Here is a 22,500-nt window from a genome sequence, read left to right as displayed (position 1 = left end):
CTTTCCATGCTAGCATGGGTTGGACGATTTGACTGAGGACTGGTGAAACCGGATGGCAACACCAGGCTCCAGTCTGATTTGGCAGAGTTTCTACAGCTGGATGCCCTTCCTAACGCCAACCACTCAGAGAGTGTAGTGGGTGCTTTTACGTGTCACCCGCACGAAAACGGCCACGCTCGAAATGGTGTCTTTTATGTGCCACCCGCACAAGCCAGTCCAGGGGCACTGGCAACGATCTCGCTCGAAAATCCTACAGGAGCCAGTCAGGCGGTACTGGCAACGGCCACGCTCAAAATGGTGCATCTCATGTGCCACCCGCACAAGAACCAGTCCAGGGGCACTGGCAACGATCTTACTTGGCTTGCCGGGTCTTCTCACGCACAGCCCATTTCCAAAGGTCTCGGTCCGTAGTCATCGCCTCGGTGAGGCCCAATGTACGAAGGTCTTGCCTCACCACCTCAGCCCAGGTCTTCCTGGGCCTACCTCTTCCACGGGTTCCCTCAACTGTTAGGGTGTGGCACTTTTTCACGCAGCTATCCTCCTCCATTCTCACCACATGTCCATACCAGCGCAATCGTCTCTCTTGCACGCCACAACTGATGCTTCTAATGTTCAGCTTTTCTCTCAAGATACTTACACTCTGACGGGTATTCACATTGACATTACACATCCAACGGAGCATACTGGCTTCATTCCTTGCGAGCTTACGTATGTCCTCAGCAGTTACAGCCCATGTTTCACTGCCATGTAGCATGGTTGTTCGTACGCATGCGTCATACAGTCTGCCTTTTACTCTGAGTGAGAGTCCCTTTGTCGCCAGCAGGGGTAAGAGCTCTCTAAACTTTGCCCAGGCTATTCTTATTCTAGCAGCTACACTTTCAGCGCACCCACCCCCACTACTAACTTGGTCGCCCAGATAGCGGAAGCTATCGACTACCTCTAGTTTTTCACCCTGGAATGAGATAGAAGTTGTTTCCTGTTTGTTTGCAGTCTTTATTGCACCTGAACATCTGCCACAAACAAAAACTAACTTGCTAGTTAACCTGCCTTTGATGTTGCTGCACCTCTTATGTGTCCATAGCTTGCACCGGGTACATCTTATAGAGTTACTACCTACTCCTTTTCTACATACTGAGCAGGGCCATCTACCTGAAGGGGTTTGTGTTTTATCTACCTTCCTACTTATTAGGATTTTGGTTTTAGCTAGGTTGACTCTAAGGCCCTTCAGTTCTAGACCTTGCTTCCACACCTGAAACTTCTCCTCTAGTTCTGATAGTGACTCCGCAATTAGGGCAAGGTCATCAGCATAGAGGAGCTCCCAGGGGCAACCTGTCTTGAACTCCTCTGTGATTGCCTGGAGGACTATGGTAAATAATAGGGGGCTGAGGACGGAACCTTGGTGGACCCCTACCTCTACCCGGAATTCATTGCTGTACTCATTTCCAACCCTCACCTTACTGGCCGCATCTCTGTACATGGCTCGCACAGCTCTCACTAGCCATTCTTCTATCCCAAGTTTCCTCATTGACCACCAGATAAGGGATCGGGGGACCCTGTCAAAGGCTTTCTCCATGTCAACGAAAGCCAGGTACAGAGGTTTATCCTTGGCTAGGTATTTCTCTTGCAACTGTCTCACTAGAAATAAGGCATCAGTAGTGCTTTTACCTGGCACGAACCCAAACTGCATCTCATCTAAATTGATTCGCTCCCTAATTAGTTGGGCTATGACCCTCTCTGTAACTTTCATAACCTGATCTAACAGCTTGATGCCTCTGTAATTATTTGTATCTAAAGCGTCCCCTTTACCTTTGTAGCAGTTGACTATGATGCTGCTACACCAGTCATAGGGTATGACTCCTTCGTGTATCACCTGGTTCGTAATACGGGTGACTAGGCTATAGCCAACACTGCCAGATATTTTGAGCATCTCTGCAGTGATTCCTGATGGGCCGGGGGCTTTCCCGGTCTTCATACTCTTAATTGCTTTATCTACCCTGGTACTATCAACTCGGATAGCTGGTCCCTCTATTGGGTCGACATAAGGCAGGCTCTCTTTCTCCCATTCATTCTCTTTATTAAGCAATCTATCGTAGTGGCATCTCCAGACCTCTTTCTTTGCATCCTCATTTAATGCAAGCGTACCATCATCCATGCGAACACATTTCTCTCCTACAACATCACTATTCTCTCTCCTACACTGTCTTGCAACCCGAAATACCTCGAGTCTTTGGTCCTCACGGCGCAGAACATTGGCAAATCTTTCCTTATCTGCTTCCCCTCTGGCTAAATAAACCTGTCGCCTAGCCTCCCTTCTGGCACATTGGTACAATTCCCTGCTACCACCGTTCTTCCAGTCCTTCCAAGCTTGTTTCTTTTGTCTAATAGCCCTGTCTACCTCCTTGTTCCACCACCACGTTACTCTGGGTTGGGAGGGGACCTTACACCACCCACAAATCTGGTCGGTGGCTTTCAACAGGTTGTCCCGCAGAAATCTCCAATTGTCTTCCACGTTGTATGATGCTATATCCCCTTCTATTTCGTTAAATGCTTCAAGTAACTTGTCTCTAAGTCTCTGTCCGTTTGCAGGGTCTTTAAGCTTCCACACCCTTCTTCTCCAAGCCTGTCTAATTCTGGGCACCCATTTTGCCTTGATCCCAAAGTCGCTAACTACTAATCTATGTTGTGGGGTACATTCTTCGCCAGGGTAGGTTTTGGCATTTATAAGCCGCCCTCTTTCCCTATTTCTGGCGAGGATGTAGTCGATTTGGCTAGAGTGTCTGCCGGAGCGGTAGGTGACTAGGTGACTGGCAGGTTTCCTGAAGTTGGTATTGCAGACCATAAGATTGGTTGCATCACAGAACTCCAGCAGTCTGGTTCCCTCCTCGTTGCGGGAACCGAAGCCATAGCCTCCATGTATGCCATGGAAGCCCCCAGCACGACGTCCGACATGACCGTTGAAGTCTCCAGCCACAAAGAGAAGGTCCCTGTCACTCGTCGACGAGGTAGTTTGCAAGAGGGTGTCATAGAATTGGTCTTTCAGACCATCTGGTAGCCCAGGTTGAGGTGCATAGGCTGAGATGACAGTAGCTAATCTATGATGAAGCACTAGTCTGATCTTAAGTACTCTGTCACTTACTCTAACGACCTCGATTACCTTATCCACCCATTTCTCCGCTAGAAGTATTCCTACGCCCCCGACCCCGTCAGTGTTCCCTGCCCAGAAAATCTTGTACCTGTGTTCTTTGCCTGTGAGGAACCTTGCAGAACCTCCTCTCCATCTTACTTCCTGGATGCAGCACATATCTACGCATCTCCGTTCAAGCATCTCAACAATTTCACCAGATCTACCTTTCAGCGTGCCGACGTTGAGAGTGCCAATCCTAACAGTATGGGTGTTGGGGGTGTGGGCCTGTAGCCTGGGAAGAGGAAAAGCAGTGTCGTGTACCTGAAAAGATATATATGTATAAGTATATATATGTGTATATATGTGTGGCTCCCGTAGGATTTTCGAGCGAGATCATTGCCAGTGCCCCTGGACTGGCTTGTGCGGGTGGCACATAAAAGACATCATTTCGAGCGTGGCCGTTGCCAGTATCGCCTGACTGGCCTTCGTGCAGGTGACACGTAAAAGCACCTACTACACTCTCTGAGTGGTTGGCGTTAGGAAGGGCATCCAGCTGTAGAAACTCTGCCAAATTTAGATTGGAGCCTGGTGTTGCCATCCGGTTTCACCAGTCCTCAGTCAAGTCGTCCAACCCATGCTAGCATGGAAAGCGGACGTTAAACGATGATGATGATGATATATGTACATATATATATGTACATATATATGTATACGTACTTATGTATATGTATGAGGGTTAGTCAAAAAAGTTACGCCATTTTGTTTAGGACAGGTATAATTACCAACATAGGAACATGTATCGTACATCAAAATGAAGCTAGTCGTCTGTGGATCACATCCCTACTTCTCAACATAGTCGCTGTTTCTCGCAATAGCAAAGTTCATTCTTCGAATGGGAGCATTTATCCCTGCCTCGTAATGTTCTGTTGACTGTTTTTTGAGCCACCTCTTTAACCTTCTTTTATGGGGCCGAATAGACGATAGTCTGAAGGTGCTAAATCTGGTGAATATGGTTAATGTGGTAAAGTTGTCCACCCAAATGTGGCGATTGCCTCCGTGGTTCAGCATACTCATGCAGAAGGTGGACATTGCTGATTGGCAAGTTGGGTGTTACTTATTGGATTCTTACTCTGGGCTTCGTGAGGGTCTTAATGTAGGCCTTGGAGTTTATCGTTTTTTTCTTTTGGCAAGAAATCAACCAGAATGACACCGTGAGCATCCCAAAAGACAGTCATTATGATTTTTCCAGCTGTCTTTTGCGTCCTGAACTTTTTTCGGTGGTGGTGACTTAGAGTGGCGCCATTCCATTGACTGAGTCTTTGATTCTGGTTCACAATGATGAACCCATGTTTCATCATCTGTTACGAGCCTTTGAAAGAAGGTGTTGTCTCTCTGACTTTGTTCGAGAAGTTCAGTGCAGGCTTTGAAGTTCAGTGCAGGCACACACTTTTGAAAAGCCAAGTGATTCGACAATGTTGTAAGCACTTCCATGACTCACTTCAAGGTTTCTACCAACTCATCAAGAGCTATGCACCTGTCTTCTCTGATCAGAGCGTCTGCTTTTGCTTAATCGCAGGATTCACAGAAGCGGCCGCCCAGCCGGCCATAACGGGGTTTATTGGCTACACTCACAGTTCCCACCTTTTCATCTTTCAGACAATACACCCACCTGCATACATTGCTATAATCTAAAATATTGTGCTCAAAGACATTTTGTAATCGTTGGTGAATGTTCACTGGGGTTTCTCCCTCAGCCAGAAGAAATTCAATCACTGCTCTTTGTTTTTGACGTAACTCTAAGGGGGCAGCCATTATGATTTTTCCTTAAGAGTCTAAAAACCTCAAAAATAAAAAAAACAAAATATTCCAGAACATAAATGATATAATCATTTATAACTGGGAAAATTTTCAGTTATTTTTATCAAAAACTTCACATGAATTAAAGAAAATGGCATTACTTTTTGACTCACCCTCGTGTATGTATATATGTATATCTATATATGTATGTAGGTGCAGGAGGTGGTCAAACTCTGTTTAAGGAGTAGACAACCACCATATATATGTATGTATGTGTGTGTGTATGCATGTATATATATATATATATATATACACACATATATATACATATAGATATATGTGTACATGTATATAGATGTATATATGTATATAGATGTATGTATGTATATAGATATTTATATATGTATATAGATATTTATGTATGTATATAGATATTTATGTATGTATATATATATATATATATATATATATATATATATATAGACATGTGTACATGCATGTATATATATGTGTATATATATATATATATATATATATATATATATATGTGTATATATATATATATATGTGTATATGTGTATGTGTGTATATATATGCATGTATATGTGTGTATACTTATATATGTATATATATGTATATATATATATGTGTATATATGTGTATATGTATTCATATATGATGTATATATGTATATATATATATATGTGTGTGTGTGTCTGTATGTGTGTATATTTATTTATATACATGTGTATATATGTATATATATAATGTATGTATGTATATACTTTAGTTTTGTTGTAGCTATTATGGCCAAGACTGCTTATGCCTAAATCTTTACTGAAGACATCATTGCAATTTATCACAGTAGTTTTAAGTAATATTTATTGTGTCCTTGTAATGAATAATTTTCTTGGTTTATTGCATATTCCAGTTCCAACACACCATGAATGTAACATGTTCGACAGATTTCATAACGTGTTCAGCAGTTTTTCTAACATATCTACAAGTATGAGCTTCCATTGACAGTATTTACTTCAGGAAATTACACCAGGCAGAGCTTACTAACTATTGTTCTAATGATGAAGCCACCTGCTAAAAGTAGTTTTAGGGTTATGTGAGCCGCCTTCACTTGTAGCAAGATGGGAATATCCATCTCTATTGCTGTAGATTTGTTTTCCTTCTCTTTCATTCTTCACTTCTTGTTTCTTTTCTCAACATTTCTTCCCTGTAAATATTTTACCATCGGCTAAATTCTTGCAGGTGGCTATCATCAGATGAGGTTCCAGATTCTCACTCCAGTCCTACGGTTTCCCAAGGTGTTAGTCCTGCCCGAAAGAAAGTGATGAAACTGACCAAACTGATCCTTAAATGAACACTTGGAACTTAAACCAAGCTCTGCTAATATGTATAATTTAACATAAAACATTTCAGTTATGTGTAGGCCTGACAATATCAAATTTCACTCAGAGACCAATGCTTATCGTATTTAATTATTGAAGGTCCTCACTTTAGGTTGCGTTGATATTACAACAGCACCTGTGAATACATGCCAGGAAATATGTCAATAATGAAGGAAATACATTTTTTAATGACGATCTACACCCAAACACAATGCATTGCTGCTATTTTCTCATTGTGGACTTCATTCTTGTTGCCGTAAATAATTTACATATAATGTTATTTACATAACATCTTTTTACAAATTCATATGTATACATTTTTTTTTTACTTTTATATCATTTATAGTCTTATATTTTTAGAGAATCATTGAAAATCAAAAACCATTTGCATTTAAAAAGGTTTTTTTTTTAAACATTTTTTTGATATTTGTTTTTCATTTATTTTTGATGTAACTTGTATAATTAGTTTTAATTTATTCTGCAAGCATTTGTTCAGTATATTGTTTTAGAAAAGAAATGTTTCTAATTATGAAAATAATATCTAACATAAAAAGCACAAACCTTATTAGGCAACAGAATACATTACAAATTACTGTTTGAATTCAGTTAAAACTTTTGAATGTGAAATAACTGATTTCAGATATTTTCTTATTATTTGTAATGCCGAGAAGTGAGCAGTATTCATTACACGAGGAGCTAGCACCAATGTTTTGGTTTTCAAATTAAGCTATTTCACTTCACTAACCTTGTGATAGATGTGAAAGTTACAACCTTTCCCTCCTTTTCCAACATTATTTGGCTGAAGAAGACAATGGAAAAAACCAGTGTATTTTCTTCAGCACATTGACAGACATAACAGGCTACATACTGAAGTGTGTAGTTTTTTTTTTAGCACATAAACCTTATATTTAACTTGGCTTTACAAGTTTCTTTTCAGCTCTGTATGGGGACATTGTTCTTTCTATAGACAAAAAAGTGATAAAGTGAGTTATGAAATAAGAGAATTTTAGTCTCTTGGTGCTTTTCTAATTATTAAGATATATTTGTCTACGATTATATTATTTAGTTATGAATTACTTAATGAATGTTGTGTTAATTTATACAGTGCAGAATAGTATTCTATAACTGATGTGTAAATCATTTTCTTAAATCTAACAATGAATTTAGTTAAATCCATTTAGCTTCATATTCTTCTGACTCTGGCCAACATTAGTATGCCTTAAAAGCATATTATCTTAGGAAGTAGGTATTCATTTGAAGAATGAACCTAAAAGATCTCAAATTATTAAGTCAAATACTGTTCTTTGTGTCTGCTTCACCCTGCTGGCATGTGTTGGCTGAGTCTTTTTGAAGCAGTGTTTTCTGGTCGGGTACTCATTTTGACACAAACCCTTATAAGTTGTTTCTTGCAACAGACAAGTGTATGATGTACCTATTGTAAAAACTGAAACACAGTGGATTAATCTAATCAACCAGGGTCCATATGACCCTTAGGGATCCTCATAAAATATTGTTGCTAAAATTTATGTGCTGTAAACTTCTATAATACACAAAATGTTTTAACAATTTGTTTTAATACAATTCCTAGTAGTGTTTAATTATGAAAATATTATAGGATTTTTTAAACATCGAATGGCTATGAAGGTCCAACGAATCTTTCTGATTTGGCGGACACCATTTCTTATTTAGTGTGTTTTCAACCGAAACACATTAAAACTTTGTATACTTGTATATTTTGTCTTATAGAACAGAGAAAATTTTTTACATTCAAAGTTATTTCATGTTAAAAGTTGTCGTATTTCGGTAATTTCAACCAATCACTGACGTCTATTGAGGTGAAAACAATCACTGCTGTGACTTGTCAACAAGACGTGGTGGTGTAATGGGATCTTTTCCCTTGAATAAAATTAGTGCCGTTGTTTGTCAACAACTATCGGCGGTACTGTTATTTATGGCATCGTTCATGCGTTTGTACTGGTTTTAGCTTTAGGGATTTAGGGTTAGGGTTATGAGTATTTTTGCCAAATTTGGTGAAAATCTGTTCAATACACCGCCACAAATTTTTCACCAAATTTGGCAAAAATACTCATAACCCTAACCCTAAAACCCTAAAGCTAAAACCAGTACAAACGCACGAACGATGCCATAAGTAACAGTACTGCCAATAGTTGTTGTTGACAAACGACGGCACTAATTTTATTCAAGAGAAATGATACCATCACACCACCATAACATCTTGTTGACACACCACAGCAGTAATTGTTTTCACCTCAATAGACGTCAGTGATTGGTTGAAATTGCTGAAATACGACAACTTTAACATGAAATAACTTTAAAAATATAAACTGTTCTCAATAACACTAAGAGTAAAAGATGTTTTATATGACACATTTTACCAGTGTCCCAAGTTTGAAAGTGTTTCGTTAGAAAACAAATGGTGTCTGCTAAATCGGAAAGATCCGGTCCAACCAAGCAAAATAGGAATCAAAAGGGGTCCATAGGTAAAAAAATGGTTGAAAACTACTGATCTAAACTGTTGTCATTCCTCTGGTTTGACTAAAGTAAATTAAATGGTATACAGTAGCATTTTGAGAAATTTTCTACCAGCCCACAAATTTTCAATTAACTGAGCTATCCAGATAAAAAGTTAATCCTTTTTATATGCGACAACTGTTTTTAGGGTCACTCATTAAATGTCTTCTAATGTTAAACAGTACCTTGATAGGATGCTTATCTATTGCAGTTAACTTTCTAAAGATATAATATTTATTCTTCACTTGGCTAAACTTAGTGAAGTAGAATAGTCGATGAGATATGAAACTCTGTCAGTTTGTAATCTAATAATACTTTTACTTAGTCAGGTAGATTAGAAATAATGACCTTTCTTTTTATGAAATATAAGTAATTCAAATTTCGCAGAGTAATTAGTAAAACTGGTATGTGTCCTGTTACTTGTATGATTTGGGAGCATCAACTCAGCCTGTTTGGCCATGTTACTCAATTTTCCAAGTTAGATGAAGACACTACTTACCATGTTCTCTTCACTGAAGACTTGACTGGATTGATGACTTGTGTTGGTCGACCACTTGCCACATGGTCTCAACAGATGAGGAGGTATCTCGCAGAGATGGTGATTAACTGGAACTCTGCTCGATGGGCTGTCCAAGAGGACCCAGAAATATATTGACAAATGGTGAATGCAGCAATGTGCTGCAATGGTGCATACCCCTCACATGACCCCCAATTAGTAAAACCAATTCTCTATGTATTACTACCGAGTTAATAATTTTCATGAAAAGCATATTCAGTTGCAGTAGGATTTTTATATTAACATTTGTCTCTTAATGATGAAAATTTCTGTTAAATCAGTTAAAAAAAAAAAGAAAAAAATTATAAAAGAGATATTAAAATTTGGTAAAAAAAAAAAAAGTTTATGAGAGTATTTAACATTTTATCCAAGGATGGCTGTGCTTCAACTAAATTAGATTTAACTGAAATTAATTTATTCACATTCTGTTTCTCTAACTTAAACTTTCAATGTTTTAGTTTATTTATAAATTCAGTGGCCATAAGATATAATTGGGATATTGGGATATATCTTTGTATTGGAAATGAAATGTTCTATCAAGCTAATTTTGTATATAACAAATGTTATGGTCTTTGTATTTACAGACACTTGGTTTCAATATATATAGATCTTCCTCAGTGTTTCTGTGTATATTTGTGGTTTTGTGTTAAATAATTGTGGTCAGATTCTAATAGTGCTGAACATCATGGAATTTTAAGCTTATTATTTATTGTTGTTTTAATTTATTTACAGTATGATTTTGTTTAAATGAATTTTGTCCTAATTTTCTTTTCCTAAAAGTTTAAAAGGCAGATTACTTTTAACTTGAAATATTTTCTTTTACATTTGCACTATTCTGTCTAGTGGGCTTCTTTTTTTTTTTTAAATATTTAAAACAAAACTCATTGACAAACAGGCTGGACCTGATAACATCAGTGGAATTTATTGCATTATTTCATAATTTTCTGCTGAGAGAAACTCCTTCCCAATTTGTAATCTTCATGTAAAATAATGTATGCTGCACAAACTGAGTAAATATATATGCATTAAAAAAATCAAACACCAAAAATCCCAGGCATCTTCATTATGTCATTTAATACATTTTGCCTTTAATTTTTTTTCGGCTATGATTCACTTTTATTTTGCTTTCATTTTAAAAGAATAAAAAGGAAGAAAATATTTCCACCGTTAAAGATATTTGAGAGGAAATTAGTAAACTATTTTGTAAATATTTAAAATTTTCAGAGTATACTTTGTAATAACTTTAGTAAAATCAAATGATCTGACGCTAGTGAAATGAGAGTTTTGTTAAGAAGTCTTTTTCTCACTTAGCTTTTTGGTATTCAGATATTTAATTGTGAGAATTTTTGTAACAATTAATTCATCATACATACTATACTATAGGTTGTTTGTCAAGTTCTTGATTTGCTTCCTTTTGTATTTTTGATATAAATTGTTTTTGCTTTGTGTAAGTTTCAAATGGAACATTTGGTACTTTCTGACTAAATGCAGTAATAAATTGTTAATACTTTTGTTACTGCAAAGGAACAGAAGAGCTCATTACAACAGTTAATTGTGAGGTATTTATACAGCTATAGTATAACCTGTACAATAATTGCCTGTTCTAAGCAATAGCAATTCATAGATGATGAGCAACCTTTTATAATGGATTTGTCTTTTCAGTATGTTGTTACAATGATGATAAAGACACTGTTCATGTGAGAATGTCTCGTATATTTATTTGATACAAAAGTCATCTTAAAGTTAATAAAACATGAGAAGTCATATTCTATGGTAAATGAATGATACTAAAAGATTTTTTTTTCAAATGAAATTTTTTGAAATTATATTTTTTTATTTAATGGGATCTTACACTGTTTTATTTAACTGCTCAGTCTTCCGAATAGCAATACATTTCTATTCATCCTTTACTGTGCAATCGAAATATTTCAACATATACTTCTACAATTTTGCAACCATCATCTTATCATCTTCGTCGTTGCTTTTATGAATCAGTTAGAAATTAAATTTGTAAAGGTTAAAAAATAAATTTCTTTTTTTAAGACTCCTTTGTTTTCACTTTATCCACACAAATATATTTATTTTACTGTATATCATATTATTTGATCAGATTGCTTGGTTATTTTTAAAGCAGTTTTTATTGGAGTCTAATTATCAGGTGACTGGAAAAATAATCAAATAAAAGTAAAAAATGTAATTCTATATATTTGTTTGTTATCCTTTATCTAAAATATGTTTTACATATGAAGGAAAATGGGATGTTCAGTGGGTAAACACAGTACTACTGGTCTAAACTAACTCTTGCATGCTATGTATTATTCTTACTTTACACACATTGTGGTAACCTCTATGGAATAAAACCAGTGTAGGAACCTCTTTGGAATAGTTGAATTTTTTTAGAAATAGTAACTGCATTTCACTAAAATCACATCTACTGTTTTAATATGGAAGACCACTATGAACAAAAAAATTATGGTTGGTTTTGGCGGAAATGCCTTTAATCAGTAGGTATGTTTTATTAGGGCGAACTTAGTGAGAAACAGTAACAACAACAATGTAACTTCATTCTTTCAAGAACTTTTTTTTTTATATCAAACCAAGGGTACACACATACACATGATTATATATATATACTAGCAGAAATACCCGGCGTTGCCCGGGTTAAAGAGAATAATGAAATCTAAAAACGCCATCTAGACTACGCATCATTATATATAGAGATGTATATACACACACGCACCCAAACACATGTATATATATGTATATCAGTATAAATATATGAAAGTCAATGAAGTTTCGTAAAAGAAGGTGATCATGTACATACTTTCTTGCTGTTGTGATTATAACACCTCATTGTAAACTATGTTCCTTGTTTTCCCTTGTGGAGCATATACAAATAGGTTTTTTGTTGCTGCCCACTCTTGAGCAGCCAACATACAGTTGTCCATGTGAGAAGCAGGGCTCTTCCAAGAGAAGACCAGCTACAGACAGTGTTTGACCCTGATATTTGTTTATGGACATGGCAAAAGTCACACGAAGGGGGAATTGTAGTCTTCTGAATGTAAAAGGAATGTCTGCTCCTGATGGAGTAAGAGGAATTCTTGGAATAAAGACGTCATCCCCTTTTTCACATCCAGAAAGAATGGTAGCCTCGATAACGTGTGACATCATTTTCTAAATAATGCTCATCTGTTATGTTCAGGTTAAAATTTCATCACATCAAAAATATATGAATTTTCATGGGAGTTATGGCCGTTATGCAAAGAATATAATTTCCAAATTTCATAAAGATCCATTCAGTACTTTTGACGTAGTTTTGGATAAGAAAACAAATGACTAATGTGTGTGTTTGTGTGCATGTGCATGTGTGTGTGATGGGTGTATATATGTATAGATATCTGTATATATGTATATATGTGTACATATTACATGTACATCTATATATATATATATATATACATCTACACATGTATACATATACATGTATGTATAGATCTATATACATATACGTGTACATCTATATACATATACGTGTACATCTATATGTATACATATACATCTCTCTCTCTCTTTCTCTCTCTCTCTCTTTCTCTCTCTCTCTCTTTCTCTCTCTCTCTCTTTCTCTCTCTCTCTCTTTCTCTCTCTCTTTCTCTCTCTCTCTCTTTCTCTCTCTCTCTCTTTCTCTCTTTCTCTCTCTCTTTCTCTCTTTCTCTCTCTCTGAAAGTATCTGTCATTACAGTATCAAAATGGTGTACATATACATGTATATGTATACATATACATCTCTCTCTCTCTCTTTCTGTCTCTCTCTTTCTCTCTTTCTCTCGCTGTGAAAGTATCTGTCACTACAGTATCGAAATGTGATTGTTTCAGTTAGTGGAATAGTTTCATTTTTAAAGTGAAAGTATTTGACATGAGTGTTTTTGTTTCACTTTTGACACGTAATACTTAAATAGTGGAGGAGATATTATGTTGCCGTGTGCTCGAACTCTGCAAGAAGTTAATAATTTTTTTTGACTAAAACACAACTGGAACCCTAAGTAAGGCATGTGTAAAATTTGAATGAAATTGGTTGCGTAGTTCTCGAGTTTTAGGGATTCACACAGACAGACAGACACACATTCTCATTTATATATATATATATATATATATATATATATATGAATGATGGACTTTCAGATTCCATCAACTAAATCCACTCACAAGGCTTTGATTAGCCCAGATCTGCTGGGATTTAACTTAATTACTAATGAGAGGGAAGCAAACTTCCACATAACCAGTTATAAAATATTTGCATCAATAATTAATAAAGATATAAATTAATAAAAGCAACCATACAATTTAAAGTGTTATGTGTTTTCAGTTTCTTGGCAATTTTACTGATTTGAATTGAACCTCTTAAACTCTAGATTGTCTTTGATCATAAAGTCTACTTGATTGAGGATGATTTGGAGCTAAACAATCATCTATTTAGAAATGATAAAATATATTTCAGTTGATTAATTTGTCACTGGTGTATTTTTCTTTTTACATGTGAAAAGAGCAATAATTAATTACACTGTTGAACAAATACTTGTTTTCTCCTCAATTAACTTGTTTAATATATGAACGTAAAAATATAGTTATTCTACTAAGCATAGATGTTTGATCCTTTTTCTATGGTTACTTAGAAGCTGTGTTTCATAATGCAATAACTTTGTTACATTTCACCTATATAAGTATCCACACACACACACATACACACACATTAGCAACATGAAGGACATCTGGTTGTAGATATGTATTCACCTAATTCATGCTAGCATGGAAAAATGGATTTAAAGTTAATGCATGGGTGTGTCCTGCAAACTATTTTTCACTGTGTCCAACTCTTTTCCTATCACTAATTTTCCATCACAGTAATTTCACTCTTACACACTTACCTACCAATGCACCTTTTCTGTTCCTGTATCCTGTTTCTCTTTTTCATATTCACCATATACTTTGACCTCACATCTCTCCCTCTCTTTTCCCAGATGGGGAAAGCCATGTATTCACCTCTTCAGCACATGGTGATGGATGACAATCAAATAGCCAATGCTATCAGCATATCCTGTGGAAGAGTTTTGAATTTTCTGCACAATGAACTTGGCATGACAAAGGCTTCTGCTCAGTGGTTGTCACATCTTCTGACACCTGATCCAAAGTGCACTAGGCTGATCACATCCTGGGAAAATCTAACATCGTTTGAGGCAGATTCAGCTGATTTCCTTGAACATTTCCTAAGCCAGGATGAATGTTAGGTTCTTTACTTTGAACCAGAGACAATGAGACAATCCATGTAGTAGAAACACTCCTCACCTGCTCCAGAGAAAGCCAAGGTCGTTTCATCTGCAGGGAAGGTGATGGCCTTAGTTTTTTGGACTGCAAAAGGCATTGTATCTATTAATTATCTTCAGAAGGGTTGGATCATTAATGGAGAGTAAGTACTATGTCAACTTGCTGAGGCAGTTACTAAAGGTTATCAAGAGCAAATGTCCTGGAAAACTGACAAAAAGGTTTTTGTTTCATGAGGACAAACTGACAAAAAGGTTTTGTTTCATGAGGACAGCACACAAATCCTTGATTTTGATGGCTGTTGTGCATGACTGTGGCTTTAAACTAGTTGATCACCCTCCCTATTCTCTTGATTTGGCCCTGTTAACTATCATCTGTTCCCCAATATGAACAAACACTTGGGAACCAGTATTGCAGTGATGATGTCATATCTGCTGTTGATGACACTTTTGACTGGCAGGACGAAAGCTGCTTCATTAATGGAATCCAAGCACTGCAACATTGATGGAAGAAGTGTGTGGACGACAAGGGGACTATGTTGAGAAATAAACCTTATTTGGTCATATTCCATGAGGGTATCTTGGTCAGCCTATAAACTTTTCAGCCAACCCATGTACATTAGTGTTACTACTGTGTGTCTATACTTGATGTTACTATGTGTGAGTTGAGAGATATTTGGCTACTATTTTTGTTGTATCTAGCTACCATATAGAAAGTCTACTGTAGGCTCAGACATACATGCATACATATATACATGAGACAACAGGGTGTCATTTGAGAAAAAGTTGTTGACTATTTCTATTAGGTATAAATGATCTGCTGCTGGAGAATGTATGATTGTAGCAAGATTTGGCTGATTATTTCTAACTTGAGTGTCACTTTCATTAGCTGTGTCATATCCAATATTCTGCGACAACGTCTCACTTTGGAGCAATGTTACTTTGCCTGGAAACATGAGGATTGGTGACAGGAAGGGCATCTGGCTATTGGAAATCTGCCTCAATAAACTTTGTCAGAGCCATGCAAGAATGGACAAGTGGATGTTAAAATGGTGATATATGCACAAAAATGCTGGTATGAAAATATACTTAAAAAAACAAAATTCATATTATTTGAATATATTATTGAATATTTGAATACATTATCTGAATATATTTTTTATATTTGATTAATAATTATAATTCAAATAATATTTGAATAAAATTTGAATATTATTGAATATTTGAATATACATAATTCATCATCATCATTTAACGTCATATACATTATTTGAAGCAGTTTAATATGGTTAAATAACTCGGAGATAAACAGTGGTCTTGTCTGTATTTTGAATGATTGTAATTGAGATCTGATGCCATTTGGATAATTTCACATCATGGACAAACATAATCAATGACGTTGCCCATCAACTCCTCAGAAGGAGGTTTTCAAACTGTTTATAATAGCCCATGTATTAAGTTTAAATCTCTTTCTCTCTGAAGAAGGGCTTTATTGAAACTACAGTATTCAAATCATTTATGAGTATACAGGTCTATACAAGTTGGCAAACTTTATTAAATGAATTTTGGTAATTCAGACCATCATTAATTTTGGACTATATATATACACACATATATAAAATCAATATACTTTATTAAATTCATTTTCTATTACTTAATCTATTTCAAGATCATCATCCATTTCAAGTTTAATTTTTCATGGTATAACAGCATAAGCTGATCTGTTATAACTGCATCTTTCTATGAGGTTCTGTAGGTGCTATTGGATGAAGAACCAGCTGATTGAGAAACAATTTATAGAGTGATGGAAGTAAATTTAACTTTTTAGAATGTCACAGAACTATGATCAAAGATGTTTCAGCTGGTATCAGCTCATCTTTTTTTCAGACACAACATATCTAAGACAACATTATCCAAAGCATTCTTCCTGTTTTATATGCAGGTTTAGAATGTGAATTGAGGAAGATTTGTGTGCTGTTTCTAATAGCTCAAACAACCATGTAGGTACTCTGCCATTGATATGGAATGCAAGCTGGCACCTACAAGTTGTGACAATAATATCTACAAAATAATTTACTAATGTTATGAAATTAAAGGATTGTTTGTAGTTGTAAAATACTGAAGCTAATTTCTTAAATGACAAAGTAATTGAATTAATTTCTTTAGAAGCATAAAAATTTAATGATGTTATAATAGCGTTAAAGACTAATGAATTACAATCAGCTGGCTTTACTTATTGGACTGCAGCCATGCTGTGACACCAATTCGATGGTTTAACTGATCACATTGACCCAGGACACAACATAACATTTTCTTTATTTTGTTAGATCAGTGTAGGCATAGGTATAGCCATATGTACACACACACATTTTGTTTGAATTTCTTAAATGTGGAATTATTATTATTATACACTGATAGTGTTGGTCAATGATCTTCATCTTGTATGTTAGACTTACAATGTTTCTCATGCCTTCTTCAAGGAGCCTGTCATATTTGAAAATGTTCTCAGAATTTAAAACCAATCACTTTATTAAATCCATGAGGGAAGTTTATCCCTGGGATAAATAGCAGGATGAGAACAATTTACTCTTATGGATTTAATAAATTTCAGGAACATTTCTGAATATGACAGGCATCTGAAAAAAGGTTGAAGGTACAATGACTGAAACCTCACTTTAACAACCAGTCACTTTCCTAGCAAATACATCTTCGAAATACACATATAACCCTCCTCAAATACTGTGAAGGTTTGTTGATGGATACCGTGTCCAAATTTCTGGACATCACTGTGAAATCATGGTATGAAAATAACATTTAGTATCCAACCCAGTCCAGAATGGATGATAGGCACTGCTATTTTCTGAATAATTTTTGTTGAAATTAAACGACAAAATCTATTCAAGACGTTTCCCTACAGGTGCAGATTTGATGAGGATCATAAAACGTTAAATATAGATTGAGCAAGTAGGTTTATTTACAAGTAGTTTCTGCATCTTATATAATGTTTTTTATATGCAATTATTGTTATTATGGTGAGCTGGCAGAATCATTAGTGTGTCAGCCAAAAATATTTAGCTGCATTACTTTCATTTCTTAATGCGAGTTCAAATCCTGCTGAGGTTAACTTTGCATTTCATCCTTTTGGGGTTGATCAAATAAAATACCAGTTAAATACTGGCGTTGAGGTAATTTAAGTTGTTAGCAGCTAGTCCTTTCTAAATCACACCCACCTCACAAAAATTGCTGACTTTGTGCCAAAATTTCAAACAATTATTATTATTTGATTAGCCCCCTTCCCCAATTGCTGGACATGTGCCGACATTTGAAACTATTATTATTATTATTATTATTATTATTATTTAGCATGTTGGACAAAATGTGTAGTGACATTTCTTCTGGCTCTTTACATTCTGCGTTCAAATTCTGCCAAGGTTGAGTGTTTGCCTTTCATCCTTCTATGGCTGATAAAATAAGTACCAGTTGGAAGACAAGTCAATGTAACCAGCTTACTCCCTCCCCTCAAAATTGCTGACCTTATGTCAAGATTAGAAAAAAATTATTACTGTTATTAAGGTGATGAGCTGGCAAAATTGTTAAAGCATTGGACAAAATGCATAGTGGCATTTTTTTCTTTATGTTCTGAGTTCAAATCCAGCTGAAGTTAACTTTACCTTTCATCCTTTTGTGGTTGATGAAATATAGTACCAGTCAAATACTGAGGTCAATGTAATTAACAAGCGCTTTTCCCATAAGATTGTTGACTTTATGCCAAAATTTGAAACAAATATTATTTCTTCTTCAGCCTTTTATCTTCTAGGTTTACTCTTGAGGTTGATTTTATAGTTAATTCTTCTGGAGTCAACAAAATAAATACCATTCAAATATTAAAGTTACCATGATTGACTGTTCCCTCTCCACAAAATTTCTGGCTTTGTACCTAATTCTGAAACCATTATAAAAGTGGTGTAGTGTTGCAGAAATGGTATTAAATGCTGATTAGCTTTTAGTTTTGTCTTTGTTCCAGGTTCAAATCCTGCTGTGGTGCTTCATGAACAAAGCATCAATGGTATGACTGAATATATTGTTCTCCTTTAAATCTGTAGCATGGTGCTAATGTAGTAAACCATTATTATTGAGAAAGTTCTGGAAATGTAGAATTGATAGAATATTGATATAAATGTTTCTTGGTATTTAGTTGCATCTCTTTACAATCTCAGTTCAAATCACATTTAGCTCAACCGTGTAATTCATATATCTGGGGTTGATAAAAATAAGCACCAGTTAAGGATTTGGCTTAATCTGAGTTTGTAACATTGCACCACTGGAATATTCTTATTTAGCAAAATCATTAAAGTGTCAGATACAATGCCTTGTGGTATTTGTTGTCTTTATGTTTTGAGTTCAAATCCCATCAAAATCAACTTTTCCTTTCACCCTCCTGGGCCAGTGAAATAAAGTACCAGTCCAGTAATGGTGTCTATGTATTTGACTGTTCCTCTTCCCTAGATTATGGGTCTTGTATGAGGAGGTGCTGAACGGTTCCTGGCTTTGGGTAAAAGAGAATACAAGAGGATCAGTTAATTATGATTTTATTCAACATATTCCCCTCTCAGATTCACACACTTATTGCAGCAATCCTCCAGTTTTTCTTAGCCCTGTAAAAGTACTTGGAAGCCTCCAACCAGGCCTTTCACGATACCCTTAAAATCAGGAACTTTTCAGCATCCCCTCATATTATCAGATTAGCAAAATCGGTAGAGAATTCACTAAAATAACCTTGCAGTATTTTTTCAGCCCTTTATCTTATAAGTTCAAATTCCACCGACGTCAAATTGTTTTTCACCCTTCCAGGGCCAATAAAATAAGTACCAGTCATGTACTGAGGTCAATATAATTGACTGTTTCCTCCTCCAAAATTTGAAGCCTTGCACCTATATAAGAAAGGATTATTATAGCTACAGAGATAAAAGGATGACTGCTTGCTATTGGCTTTGGTTATTGTTGCAGTTTCTTCTTGTTTCAGATCTGGTCGTACATCAACATTACCAAGTACAAGTTACAGTAGTTCTCAGTCTCAGGATAGCAGCCGCCAGTCTACTTTAGCATTCTCTCCAGATAGTAACCAAGTAAATAGTACCCAAAATGGGAACAGTCAAATGGTGAATGGGCAACAGCCTACTCATGATGATGACCCTCCAATTACAAAACGAGAACCTGCTGAAAATAGTATAGAACAGTAAGTAAATTCATTTAAAATGTATGTTTTTTTTTTGTTTTTTTTTTGCCTGGTAGAATAATTTTGTAAAAACTCAATGGGTGGATTTCTGATCACAGTGGGTGTTTCTAGGACAGTAGTTTTAGTTTCGGATGATCAGAAATGGCTACTGCCATAAACCACAATGACTGTAGTTAAGATTGATATTAACCTATTGTTGGCAATATTCACTTCTTGAAATGAAGCAAATCGTTGCTATTTTGTAGCATGACTTGTGTTTTCTTGAATGATACACTGTAATATTAGAATTATTGCATTCTGACTGTCAATTTGCCTGGTTGATGAATTTTGACAATTTAAGCGAGCATTAGCGTCTCTGGTAACTAGTCAAGGCCACAAAGAGTGTGAGAGAGAGAGAGAGAGAGAGAGCTAAACTGTGTTTTGTTAGATGAACTAATAAGATGAGCTTCGTAACAATAAGGATAAGCTACTATAACTAGATATGAAAAGGTGTTCTTTGCAAGATTCAAATTCATGTATGGACACATACCTGGAGATGTTTCTTACCCGCTTGATATAGTGAAAGCTTCAATTCCATCTCACCTGTTTAGAATGATTTTACCTCAGAAGCAGACTATGTATAACAGCATGCCGATAAGAAAGCCTTTGTGTGGTTAGTTGTCATGCTAGAAATACTCGTCAAATCTGTTTAATCATCCTACCAGCTTAAAAAGGATAAGGTGGGCCAAGACATACTATGCCTAAAGGACCGATAGGGTGGTCGTGTTTGGAACGTCTTTGATCATAGGTCTGTTCCATCAGGGTTAACCTTAAACCTGTGATTCATGGACACAGTCTGATTACTGAAACAAGTAAAAGGTAAAGGATAAAGTTAGCTACACAACATTGTTAGAGTCTGTTTAGAAAGCTAAGTGTGATGCCATGATTGCAAGACACCAGGAACAAAGAGGGTCTTGAACCTCTATATTATCTACTGCATTAACTGTGTTGCTTAAGGTTAAATTTGTCTTTAAACATTAATTTTTGTACAAATTTTGTTGATTTGGTTGGGCCATAATTGATACAAAGAAATAATGTGAACTAGGGTTGTGAAAAGAATGTATATCATTAAGTTAAATGGCTCCATCTATAAGTGTATGTGGATAAGTTTAACCCTTTAGTATTTAAACCGGCCAAAAGTATTCTGCTTGTTTTATGTTCAAACTGGCCAAATCTGGTCTCTCACAACAACCCTACAATATCGTTTTAAAAATTAACAGCTACCTCATCAAAATCTCATAGCTACAAGATAATGTATGATTAGTTTAAAACAATGTGGATGAAAAAGCATTAATTTTGGCAGAATAATGCAAACATTAAAGGGTTAATCTGTCATTCTTAGTGAATATACACTTAAAACATTAAATATGAATGTGATAGGGTGCAACAGCTGAATAAATACAGAGTTGTGAAGTTACGGTCATGAAGTACTAGGGATATTGTCAGAAGTTTAAAACTATCTTTTTTTTCTTTTGCTTGTATCTCTCACAATAAAGTGGTTGCATGTAAACTGATATCTCAAAATCTCTGTAGGTGGTTAACGAAAATCGGATTACAGGCATATATCGATAATTTTCATCAGAAAGGTTTACATAATATGTTCCAGCTGGATGATTTTTCACTTGAGGTAAGATTTTGTACAATGTACTTTATATTTCTTGTTGATATTTTTTTTTTTTCAGTTAATGACAGCTGATCAGTTTTCTTGAATGCATCAGTTTATATCACTTTGTCTTGCTTGCAGCAGTTTAGTTCAGGAAATATTTTCAGAATATCTTCAACTTAGATAGCGAAAGTGTTGGGGGGTCTTCAATAAACACACTTAGCCTGCTTCATCATCTCATTTATGAAAGCTGAAATTGTAAATCGCTCTTGGCCCAGAAATTCATTTTAACTCATGCTGCTGGATCTGTTTTGTTTCATTTCACTTGTAGGGACTGAAGCTGATAAAGAGTAGAAAAAAAACCCACTCCAAAATCTCTGAGTTTTATAATAGAATTTACTGAGTGTTGATTTACAATAAACTTATCTGCTCTGTGTTGTAGCAGTTGATAATAGGAAGAACATCTAATCAGGATGATTAATGCCTAAGCCTCAAGCAAAACAATGTGGTTGAAAATTTTCTAAATGTGGCCAACGGAATCAACAGAGTCCACAGAAGGGTGTACTGATGCTGAGAGCATTATGGGCTCAAATGTAGAAGATAACTATATTTAAACTTTTTGTTGCGGTATTTCTGTTGAGATGCTCTATGTTTCTTTCAATTACTTTTAAATATAACAAAGAATTTAGTAAAATAAGCTAGTGTTAGGAACATAAATTGTGACAAAGGTTTGGTGGAAGATTTTAATTTAGAACTTTTGAAAGCAAGACATTTGTACTACAGAGCCAGAGGCAGTTTCAGCTGGGTTGGTATCAAAAGGGTTAAAACCTCTCCACTTAATGCCAACGTGGAAAATTAGGAAACTAATGAGGATGAGGAATTTAAAAATGTTTGTTAT

The 22,500-nt window shown here is 35.6% G+C and overlaps 1 protein-coding gene across 8 annotated transcripts in view; it reads left to right on the top strand.

Annotated features, from left to right (window-relative positions):
• The window catches only part of LOC106879726 (tumor protein 63), a 287,201-nt gene that overhangs the window by 262,855 nt on the left and 1,846 nt on the right, over positions 1-22,500 (top strand). For all 8 annotated transcript variants that reach the window (XM_052972115.2, XM_052972114.2, XM_052972116.2 and 5 more), the window contains 2 exons: positions 19,748-19,960; positions 21,533-21,626. In XM_052972115.2, coding sequence (XP_052828075.1) covers positions 19,748-19,960; positions 21,533-21,626 — 307 coding nt within the window. The remainder of the gene's footprint in view (positions 1-19,747; positions 19,961-21,532; positions 21,627-22,500) is intronic.

This window comes from Octopus bimaculoides, chromosome 12, assembly GCF_046866305.1.
Source record: "Octopus bimaculoides isolate indiv1 chromosome 12, ASM4686630v1, whole genome shotgun sequence".
In the NCBI taxonomy this organism is placed as follows: domain Eukaryota; kingdom Metazoa; phylum Mollusca; class Cephalopoda; order Octopoda; family Octopodidae; genus Octopus; species Octopus bimaculoides.
Note: the sequence above shows the minus strand (reverse complement) of the source record. Positions and strands in the feature narration are given on the sequence as shown.